The following is an 11,784-nucleotide window of genomic DNA, read 5'->3' as shown; positions in this document are numbered from 1 at the left end:
TGGGGCTCCGAGCAACCTTGGTCTAGTGTGAGGTATCCCTGCCCATGGCAGAGGGGTTGGAACTGGATGATCTTTGAGGTCTCTTCCAGCTCTGACAATTCTGTGATTCTGCAACCCTGGGCAAGCAAACACCCATTCTCTTCAGGAGTGGCAGACCAGAGGAATTCACACCAAAACCTGGTCAGGCAAAAATGAACTCTCCTGAGTATGTCTGAGGTTGCAAAATTTACACACTCCTTTTATTGACTACTGGACAGGGATCAGAGTATCTGAATCCTTGATATTTACTCACCTCATGCAGCATTTCTTGGTCATTTACTAGTGAAAGCCACTCCAGTTTTAAATGCAAGTGTCCACTTGTTGTCTTACTTAAGGGAAACCACTAAAAAGAGACAACAAAGATTAACTTATGAGGCAGAATCGTTTTTTCATAGATACATGTTGCAGTCTGAGACCGAGGTACAATAGACAACATAAACTCTACTTTGAGTGCCTCAGCTTGCATTTTTAACATTGAGATTGTAGCATGTCCACCCACTTAAGAAACATAGGCCATATAAAATGAAGAACCATATAAAAATAATAGTAAATAGTAATAAATAAATGTCAATAACCATAAAAGACACCAATACACATGCAAAGCAAACGGTTATTTCCAACCAGCAGCAGCACACAACAGGCACGGCATTGTTTGTAGTGTTGGGTTGCATGACAAGCCACAGTAAGATCAGATAATTCCTCCCCTCAGCAATCAAACTGCTTCACCAGACTTTATCTGTAGTCTTACACAAAATATTTGGTACATACAGGACACAAGATGTCAACACAAGATACCCCACTGCTGGCTCAGCGCAACCTCAGGTCTGTCTGAGGTTGTTTTAACAGCTAGTGCAAGTTTTCTGACCAAAGGTATTTCTTTTTTGTGAAAATACCAATGCAAGTGTTCAAGAAAGCTTTATGAACACAGAAATGTGGTAGCAGAGAGAGAAGACAAATGAGTACATGTCAACATAGGCCACCAGCCGTGCTCAGAAATGAGCTGTGATCTTTACCTCATCAACAGTTCTGTCGTTCATTACATCCACCAGGCTTATAAGCAAGCTGAAAGACAAAAAGCAAACATTCAGTGCATATTCAAGCAGAGAGAATACTGCTGTTTGGGGAAGAAGAAACCACAACCAAAAAAGTCCACACTCAAATCTACTCCAAATAACAACTACTCCACATTACCTCTGTGTATGTGTGCTGGGACACACACATACTTCCAACATCTCCCTCTTAAAATACTTGCAAAACTAAACCAAATTTGAAGTAAATCTCAAGTGGTGTAGTAACTATCACTTCTAATGGCTTCCTAGGATTCTCTACAACAGTCTGGGAACATTCTCTGCCTTGTTTAAAGTTAGTTGCATTAGGAACTAATAACCTGGTATCAATATCTGGTCAAAGGGAATAGCTTACTTCAATATTAAATTTCTAGTATGACCAGTCTGGGTGTTGTGTTGCAGAGGTTACTGCACCATGAGCAAAGGTCATGCTAATTTACCTGCCCATAAAGTCATCTTTATCTGGATCTTCATCGTATAGGTCCACTTCTAAGTCCTGACCAGGCACTTCATGAACCACAAACTGGAGGAGAAAGAGGTATTTATTAAAAAGGAAAAAGTACTGACATAGGTTCATACAGCCTCAGAGTGTGGACAACAACAGAACATTTCACAACTGTGTAATACATTCATGGCTAATTGCATTAACAAATACAATTGATTAGAGGTGAAAATATTTCAAAACCAGTTTGCTGGGTTTTGAACTGAGTTAAACCTCTCAAACTGGTATTCCAGATAAGCAAAAGAATCAATGCTAGAGCAGACTGGATCTGCACTGATTGATATTTAAAGAAGTGCTTTGCACCTCCTCCAAAAACCCACATATGGAAATCAACCTGAATGACATTTCAAGTTTGCAATGTAAATTTGAACTTAGGGGACAGCAATGCCTCAATCAAGTAACAACGAAGTCCACCTGCTCCAGCGCAGTCAGCTAAGAGAACATCCTCCAAGCACAGGGGATGTAAACAGATGTGCATCCTATAGATGGAAAAGATCAAAAGATTCATTACCTCAAATGTCTCGTTCCAAATGGGATTAAGATCCCGGGAAACCGTCTTGCTGCGATACTGCACCGTGCCAACGCGCAGGAGAGCGTATGGGTCAGACTTCCCCCTGATTGCACCAAGGAAACTGTCTTTCTGCACAAGGTTTTCAGCTTCCAGCAGATGAACCCTTATTACTCCCTGAGTAAAATCAGGTATGAGATTGGTCACAAGAATGCAAACTTTGAATAATTACAATAAGCTGCCTCCTAAAGCTAGCTATTTCAAGCAGCAAGGGTAGTTACTGTGTCAGCTTTGTAAAGACATCTATTTTGATGCAGTGTATTTCCAACGACAGTAGTATTAAAACACTTTTCCCACCATTTACCTGGAGGGGGAAAAAAAACCCAAACAGCTGAAACAGGTACATAATCCCATCTAGATAATGAGGCAGAAAACATCCTTCAATTTATTTTAAATCAGAAACATAGATATGTACACAGGACTGCAGCCACAGTCAAAGCCCTATGAGGGCCCTAGGAGGAGAGGCTGAGGGAGCTGGGATTGTTTAGCCTGGAGAAGAGGAGGCTCAGGGGTGATCTTATTGCTGTCTACAACTACCTGAGGGGGGTTGTAGCCAGGAGGAGGTTGCTCTCTTCTCTCAGGTGGCCAGGCTACGCCAGGGGAAATTTAGGCTTGAGGTGAGGAGAAAGTTCTTCACTGAGAGAGTCATTGGATACTGGAATAGGCTGCCCAGGGAGGTGGTGGAGTCACCATCCCTGGAGCTGTTCAAGGCAGGATTGGACATGGCACTTGGTGCCATGGTCTAGCCTTGAGCTCTGTGGTAAAGGGTTGGACTTGATGATCTATGAGGTCTCTTCCAACCTTGGTGATACTGTGAAATCAAGTGTAGAATAGAGATCAATTCCCACTGACTGAAGGGAGAACTAAGCACCCCTTTCCAGGTTCTTATTTTGTCGCAGAGTGGCCATTCAACTTTGGTTTGGTGGTGCAAGTTTGCCATGGGGAGCATCCCTTTGCACTTCATTTAAATTTACCCACATTATGAGTGTATTAGGTATTTGATGGATAAAGGAGACTGAAGATGTGGACATCCCCCTCTACTCTGCCCTGGTGAAACCTCACCTGGAATATTTGGTTTTGGACTCCTCAGTTCAAGAGGTACAGGGATCTACTCTAAAGACTCCAAGGAAGGGCTATGAAGGTGATTAAGGGGGTGGAGCACTGCCCTGTGGGAAGAGGCTGAGGGACCTGGGGCTTTTTGGTCTGGTGAAGAGAAGACTTAGAGGGGATCTAATAATCAATGTTTATAAATATCTGAGGGCTGGGTGTCAAGAGGGAGGGGACAAACTTTTCTCAGTTGTGCCCTGTGATAGGACAAGGGGTATAAACTACAGCATAGGAAGTTCCACCTCAACACAGGGAAGAACTTCTTTACTGTAAAGCTCAACAGAGTACTGGAACAGGCTCCCAGAGAGATTGTGGAGTCTCCTTCTCTGGAGACTTTCAAGACCCATCTGGATGCATTCCTGTGCAACCAGAGCTAGATTTTATGGTCCCACTCTGGCAGGGGAGTTGGACTTGATCTCTGGAAGTCTCTTCCAACCCCTAACATCCTGTGATCCCGTGATATGTTAAGCATTTAGGAAATTTGTTGTTAGGTTATTATGCTCATTTTTGTTCCATAACAAAAAGATGTCACCCTTTAATCTCCTTTTTAAAAGTCCTTAACGGCATTAGTGAAAAAAATTAAGCAGCCTGATAGTCATTGCTCATGTATTTACCTTCTCTAACTCAAGATCTGTGGTACTCTCAAATGAGACTAAAGGTTTCATTTGGTAAATTTATTCTGTCTAAACAGAGTCTTACATCATGTGGAGAGAGTGGGTCCTCCCCAGCGTCTCCCCCAGATTATGAACTATCCAACATCTACTTTCATATCCCTGAAAATATATTACTCACAGAAAGCCTACACTCCAGATTGAAATGGCTGATGCAGGAATCTAAGACACAAAGTGCATGCATCCACACTGCAGCAAATGCATAGTCAAGTAGGCTAGCTCTGAAAAACCCAAACTCACACGTGGGATAGGGAACCTCAGGTGGGCAATGTTCATGTTCTTCTTCAGAGGTACTGTGATCCTGTTCGGTAGGACCAGCCGTGCAGCAATGAAGTCTTGAATGAGCGAGTCTGACATTACACTGCAAGTGAGGAAAGAACACAAAGCACAACCTAAATCTCTACAAGGGATTACAATTTCAGCTGGAGTGAAAAGAATGAGGCACAGCAAAAGAAATGGGCACTGTGAAAGGAGGTATACTGCCTGCCTTCCCTCAAAGAGTTATCAAACATTGGAACAGGCTGCCCAGGGAAATGGTTGAGTTGATAACCCTGGAGGTATTCAGAAGTCATGTAGAACTGGTACTTAAAACACATGGTTTAGCAGTGAACCTGGCACAGTCAGGTTTATGGTCAGACTTGGTCTCTTCCAACCTAAATGACTCTGGTTCTTTGAAAGAGTGTTTACTTAAAACTGCACATGAGCAAAAGAAGCTTATGCTTGTGATATTTGGCTTAGAATAAGGGGAAATGTATAAGACAGTTACAACAGAACCAATCTCCAAGGGCGGATGTGGATGAACACTGTGGAAGGTTAGGTTGTCTCCTGTCAACGATTTACATCCAGCTCAGCTGCTGAAGAAAAGAATATAAGCACGGAGCAGCATCTTGAGATCTCTTTCAATTTTATTCCCTATTGTTCTGCAGATAATCACTACTGCCTTTTGGCACACATGGTGCAACGTCCACTTGCAGGCAGAGATGTTCCACTCTAGGTTTACTTGCAGGCAGGAATGTTCCACTCTAGGTTTACTAGGGCTGAATTTGGCTCAAGTGTCCCTTCTCTCAAGTCTCAGGGTACACCCAACTAAACACAGCCTGTCCAGTTTTTTAACTCTCTTAACCAGGCCTAATTAATTTGAAAAGGAGAGCTCTTGTTCAACCTGTACTTCAGCCTGTTCACGGTCAGGCATGTTTTGTTCCTCACTTTCATGTGTGGTGTTGATGAACAAGCAAGAGTTTCCATGCCTGAATCACTGTGAGAGAGCCAGGGAATGAAAATTTAGGACACCAGATTTGCACTTAATTATATGAGAGGCTGTAGGTTGGAACACCTACATACCTTCTCCCTGCAAGGATTAAGGAAATCATCTTAGAAAAGAACAGATTAATTTGTCTGATAAAAACTGGAGTTCTCAGGGCAAATTTCAGGGCAAACGGCCACTCTGGCCTCAAATTAAGAGAAAAATAAAGCTTCCTCTCACTCAACATCAAAGGTCTTGAGAGGCCTTTTAATGCATAAACTGGCACTTAAAGTAGCCAGTCACTTCCTATGAGCCTGCAAATCATGAGCTGCAGGGGAAGAGGGGGAACATAAGCATCTGTATTTGCATTTAAAGAGAGAAAGGCTGTGACCAAATAAATTGTGCTTTTGCGTAAAGGAATTTTCTCCTTACACTAGGGAACAAGGACAAAGCGCATCTCCAAACTGCAGAAACAGTTTGAAACTTACAGTACTGAAAACCACAAAGATTTTCATCCCTGCTGTGCAAGTTTTATGTGCAAGATAACCCAAGAGGCACTGGGGAAGAGCTACATTTTATGAAGGATCTGAAGAGTGAGCAGCCACCACAAACAGAAGCACGTTTCTCCTTATAAAGCTGGTGCAGTTTTCTTCATCCAGGGTTGTATCTCAGTTGAAAGGGACTGCACCTCTGTGATACCTTGTTTGTCTCACTTCAAGGTAAATAAATGAGCACAGTCTGCCAGATGCTTAGATCTACCTTTGCAAGTAACTAGCACAGAGGAAACAGATGGTCTTGGGTTTCAGTTCACAGACCTTTGTAGTTTGAGATTTACTATTTCCACCCTAAATGGAAGAAGCAATTGGAGCTATTTTGGCAGAATGTAAAAGCACCCTCCTCAGGTTTTGCCAACTCCGTAGCCAGGTGTGGTGGCATGAGAAACATTTTTCACATACCACTCTTGAGAATAACTTTGACAATTACCAGAGAATCCCATCCCAAGTTTCAAGGTTTTTTTTAAAGAAAAATATAGTGAAGCAAAACAGACACTCACTTAATTCCTGGGACATCCAGGAGGTTGCTCATGCCTGCCCAGTTGATTTCCAAATGCTACAACAAAGTCAGGGAGAAAAATTATATGAGACCATTAAAACTGATTTCAGAACAAAGGTAGAATTTAAAGGAGAAACAAGTGCTTCTAAACCAAGGCCAGGTATCTAAAGAAAGCAAAACACACACCAGTAAGTGATTGCACCCATACATTAAAATCTACATCTACTATTGATTCCCTTACCTATTTTAGCTGCCATACCTGAAATGAGTGAGCCCCTGGGACTTGCCATTGGAATGGGCTGCCCAGGGAGGTGGTGGAGGCACCATCCCTGGAGGTGTTCAAGAAAAGCCTGGATGAGGCACTTGGTACCATGGTCTAGTTGACTGGATAGGGCTGGGGGATAGGTTGGACTGGGTGATCTTGGAGGTTGATTCTATGAAGTACACTTGCAGATGCACTGGTGTTATGTGTAGGAAATCCAACAGTTCTAACTAGACTCTGAAACTCTTTTCTTATCCTTTCACTTAGGGGTTGGCCTGTGCCCTGGAGCAGGGGGATTTACAAACACCACCTGAATTCAGGTGTCTGTATTTCCATTCACAAAACATTTTTTTTTCATGCCCTAAAATCATGGCACTAAATCTGAAAACCAAAACACTTCATCCAAGATCAAAAATGTATGACTTCCATGAACTCAAGCAGAGGATAACCTACAAAGCAGACAAAGCTGTGTGCTGTAAGAAAAAGGGTTCTTACAAGTGGAAGAGGAAGTTCTCCATGAGAGTGGTGAGACCCTGGAATGGGTTGCCCAGGGAGGTGGTTGAGGCCCCATCCCTCGAGCTGTTTAAGGCCAGGCTGGATGAGGCTGTGGGCAGCCTGATCTAGGGTAGAGTGTCCCTGTCCATGGCAGGGGGGTTGGAACTAGATGATCCTTGTGGTCACTTCCAATCCTGACTGATTCTATGATTCTCTAAGACTAGAAGGTTTCTCAGCTTTTATTAAACCACAGTTCAACTACAAGGCACATGACCTTAAGCACAACCATGACTGAACAGTCTCCAAGATGATTTTATTTAGAAGTCTGTGAATGGGAAATTTTAAAATCCATCTGCCAGGAACCTTGCAGCAAAGGCCTAAGAAATAGCCACTGTGCTATCACCATTGGGAAGTCCTCCCATTCTCAGAGTGATGCAAGCAATGTTTTAGGTACTACTACAAAACAATAGGGCAAATTCACTCCTGTCCTCTTGGAGTTCAAGAGGTGCACTGAACCATGAGGAACGCTCAAACATCTGTCCTGTTGTGCTAGTTAGAAGCAAGCTGGAATGTTTTGGTAAAAGAACTTGATAACAGGCAGTGGAATGAAAACATGGTGTCTCCTTCTCTCACAGTCATGCTGAGAACTCTGGGAAGAAGAAGTAAACTTTCTCCATTTTGTCTTTCACTTCTGCCTTTGCCTTCAGACCTGGTCACATCTCATTAACCTTGCTCCCACTAACCTTGCTCCCTAACCTCTTGGCTGCACCTCTCTTCTTCCTGAGACCTGGGGTAAGGTTGAGAGGGCCGGGGGAAGGTGTTGGGGTGGTTTGAGAGCCCCTCCTGGGGACTCAGGTTTCTGGGAGGGGAGTTGTGCTTTTGTATTGTTTATCCTTTGTATATTTCTGTATATAATTGTATATAACTGTATATATTGTAAATAGCTGCTTGTAAATTCTGCTAGCTGTAAATAAATTGCTTCATCTATATTCCCAGGGTCCGTCTGAGTTAGCTGGGGCAAATACAAAGTGTGGGGGGGGGCGGGGTAACCCCCAAACCATCACACCTGTGAGGCACTCACAGTTATGCCATTTGGGTTACCAGCAACAGGCAGCTCGTGTCACTCACTGAAGACCTATCCTTGCATTAAGACAGGAGGAAGGAGACTGCAGGGTGCAGTTCACCACCGACTCACCGGTTTCTGCAGAAAAAACAAGGTCACTGCCCCAACAAATGGTGCATCAGTTAGAAGAGGTTCCAGTATCACCCGCAGCGTCCCATACAACTGAAAACAGAACAGACCAAGGAAAACCGAGTCTGAAAGCGCCCTCAAGATGCAACTCCAAAACTCCAAACTTTTCAGTTATGCAGACAATTTTTAATTTGATATATAATTTAAATTTTAAACCCTAAAAGTAACTTTATTTAGAATTTAATAAGAACAATAACCTCCTCCCCCTCAAAGTACTGTTCTTGATATCTGGCAATACTTTCCAAGTTAGTGGAACCTCTGCAACCCTGACTGCTGCGCAATGGAGCGATCTGCCTAACAGATTTCAACAGTGTTAAGAACAAGTTGTTAGTGTAATCTACACCAGTTCATAATGCTCAGGCAGAACAGTCTCTTTCAAAGTTCTCTGCCAACATGGAGCCCCTCTGAACTCCAGTGCCAGAAGCCAGCACTCAATAGCTTAAAGCTCTATTGTTTGCTCCCTGTAAGAGGCAACTTAAGAAGCTTCAAAGTGGTATTTAAGTGCTTTCTGTGGAAAGCATCATTTGCTCAGCCAAAACAAAATGAAATAAAGCAAATCACTCTAAGACTTCTTTCTGGTTGTTTCACAGCTGTCATGACCTTCCCACTGGGACAATCTACCTCCTACCACACAGAGCTCTGAAGTGACAAGAATAGCACTGCACGCACCTGTATGCCTTTCACTCCAAGATTAAATTTGGATATGTCCATGTGAATTTCACAGTCCCCTATGTAACTGAAAGAGAATTCTCATATTAGTCCACAGTTTGCAATAGTGCAATGAGAAATTTCAGGCTGTACAGAGCGTGAATGAACTTTAAATGATTCATGACATGACCCCACAGGCAGAAATGGATTTTCAAGCAACTGTAAAGGGGAAATTGAGCAGATATTGATCAAGGGTCAGAGCTTCAGATGAGAAACCCTGCAGTCAGCTGGGATATTGATCTACCCGCAAAATGTCAAAGCAACATCTGTGTTTCAAGACTACTTTTCTATTCCAACACTGGCAGTTGACAGAGGCAAGCTTGCTCCAAGGAGGGGACCAGCAGGCTCATTCAAAATTCAGTCACAGTAATTGTCCTCTTGCTCCTTCCTCTGGCAAAGGCCTGGTCTCCTGTCACAGGTTGGTGACTCTCAGGCTGATACTGAGCCATCCTGTTGGTACATATAGGCTCCTCACCCTGCCCACAAGCAAAAAGGCCGTAGATGACCCTTGCTCACAACTCAAAAGTCCACTTGAAGGACAAATATATCACTACAAATAACCTGATTTCCCTGAGATGGATTAAAAAGACAATGACTTAGATCAAATTTTGGCCAGTTGCCATGGAGAACACCAGGCTTCAAATGAAAAGAAGGCACAGGGTGGTACTTTTGCAACTTGGAAACCATCTCAGTCTTTTACTGAAGTACAAACATCACCTTATACAGAAAGAGATAGCCACTCCCCAGGGACCAGAACCTAGCACATTTGTTGATGCCTCTGGCAGAAAACAATTGAAGGAAGCTACCAAGTTCCCTTTCAGTTCTCTCAGAAATAACTCCTCCTGGATGCAGACACAAAAACACCCTGCGGGTAAAGCTGGATGTAAAGGTACCACAGCACGGTGAATGTGCTGTGCTTGCTTCCTGCATGCATAATTTCACTCCACAATTACAGCAAAAGGACAAGATATTTGCTCTGACCACAGGTACACGGGCAAGTAGTGCAGCATTTTCCACTAACTCACGCTGTAATTTGGACACAGACAGACTCTCTACTTCAAAATAAAATAACCTGTCAAGAATGTGTAACTGTGATTTTGTCTCCAGTTTTGCAGGTAAAATAGCTGTTTGTGGATAGTCACTTAAGAGAACTTTAAAAGCTCATAACACACAGATTAATGTCTTTAATGTTAGAGACTCTTAAATAACCAACCTCATGGGCCATGCCAAAATTAAACACAATCTTCCTTATAAGCTACTCATATAATTAAACAAAGTTATGTTTGTTAATTTCTACAGTTTTGACATTATCTCACTGCTTATTACATTGGGTGCTAATAGAGCTTTGTCACAAAAAAAGTTTAAATGAGGAGCCAAAATGAGTTCTTCAATTTGCAGCAATTAATCCAAGAGGATTTAATTCAGTTGTTGCTAGTGTCCAACAAAGCAAGTAACAGTTGCAGTGTTTCAACTTACAACCTTTATGGGTTTTTTTACAGTTAACTCTTCCCGTTCAGTCCTCGATGTCTCTTTTCTCCAGCAACACTTCAACACATGCAATCATGATTTAGAGTCTAGATGCCAGAGAAGTCTTTACCCTTTTTATCAGTCCTGTAGGTTGTGACATGATTCACAGTATTTACACCAACTGGGTGCATCATCTCAGGGACAGAACAAAAGATTCTGCAAGTAGACTTATAGAGCACCTCTCCTTGGCTTTGCCAAATGCTGTCTGCGCCTCACAAGTGATCCCCTCTGAGCCATGGGTTTTATGCCAAAAATCTCAAGTATTGTCCTTTACATGAGACTGCCAAGATTGTAATGAGACAGTGCTCTACAAAACTATTCCAGTGTATGTCTGCACACGTGTAAGCTACAGACATGTAAGCCGTTGTTAAAAGACTAAATTAAAGCAGCTTCTCAAGTTCCTTTTGGTAACTCCTCTCAATACTAGATGTACTTACTGCATGATTGGCTCAGCTAACAGCTATTGCCCATACCAATAGGAGTCCTCTAAGTGCTATTTTTTACAGTTCCCAAGCAAAGGATGCAACTTGTGACATCACCTCACATGTGGCATGAGCTGCATGCAACAGTGAACCAGCCAACGAGTCATGCTCACGTGGGTTCACGAGAGAGGGAACTCCCATAAAATTACAGCTAGCGAGCAGCCAGGTGAAGGAGTCATGTTTATAACATGCAGACACATTAATCCTTTGATAGCCACTGCCACATAACTACACCTCTCTGAAATCTAACTCAAGAGAGGGAAGTCAGTGACTGTGAGCTCAGCATTGCAAAGTGGCACCCACTGGCACCCAAAGCACATCACTCGCTTCCTCAGAGCTGTGATGCCAGGATATAGCTCTGTAGACAAATCCATCCATTTAAACCTCACCAGCATGCAGTGAGTGAGAGGTAGTGCAAAAGGCAGCTGTGCTAGTTTGAAGCAAGCTGGAATGTTTTGGTAAAAGAACTAGATAACGGGCAGTGAAATGAAAACAATTGATGTCAACTTCTCTCATAGTCTCGCTGAGAACTCTGGGAAGAAGAAGTAAACTTTCTCCGTTTTGTTCTTCACTCTTGCTTTTGCCTTAGACCGAGACACATCTTTCTAACATCACTGCTTTCTAACCCTGCTCCCTAACCTCTTGGCTGCACCTCTCTTCTTCCTGAGAATTGGGGTAAGGTTGAGAGGGCCGGGGGGAGGTGTTGGGGTGGTTTGAGAGCCCCTCCTGGGGACTCAGGTTTCTGGGAGGGGAGTTGTGCTTTTGTATTGTTTATCCTTTGTATATTTCTGTATATAATTGTATATAA

The 11,784-nt window shown here is 42.9% G+C and overlaps 1 protein-coding gene across 1 annotated transcript in view; it reads right to left on the bottom strand.

The window, feature by feature from the left end:
- Positions 1–11,784, bottom strand: part of ESYT3 (extended synaptotagmin 3) — a 34,938-nt gene that overhangs the window by 11,414 nt on the left and 11,740 nt on the right. Inside the window, exons 5-12 of the mRNA XM_064156529.1 lie at positions 8,929–8,995; positions 8,203–8,292; positions 6,252–6,307; positions 4,195–4,315; positions 2,120–2,293; positions 1,547–1,629; positions 1,053–1,101; positions 293–382 (exon numbers count right to left, since the gene is read on the bottom strand). Coding sequence (XP_064012599.1) covers positions 293–382; positions 1,053–1,101; positions 1,547–1,629; positions 2,120–2,293; positions 4,195–4,315; positions 6,252–6,307; positions 8,203–8,292; positions 8,929–8,995 — 730 coding nt within the window. The remainder of the gene's footprint in view (positions 1–292; positions 383–1,052; positions 1,102–1,546; positions 1,630–2,119; positions 2,294–4,194; positions 4,316–6,251; positions 6,308–8,202; positions 8,293–8,928; positions 8,996–11,784) is intronic.

Source organism: Pogoniulus pusillus, chromosome 2, assembly GCF_015220805.1.
Source record: "Pogoniulus pusillus isolate bPogPus1 chromosome 2, bPogPus1.pri, whole genome shotgun sequence".
Taxonomy (NCBI): domain Eukaryota; kingdom Metazoa; phylum Chordata; class Aves; order Piciformes; family Lybiidae; genus Pogoniulus; species Pogoniulus pusillus.
The sequence above is the reverse complement of the archived record's forward strand: the minus strand, read 5'-3'. Positions and strand labels throughout refer to the sequence as shown.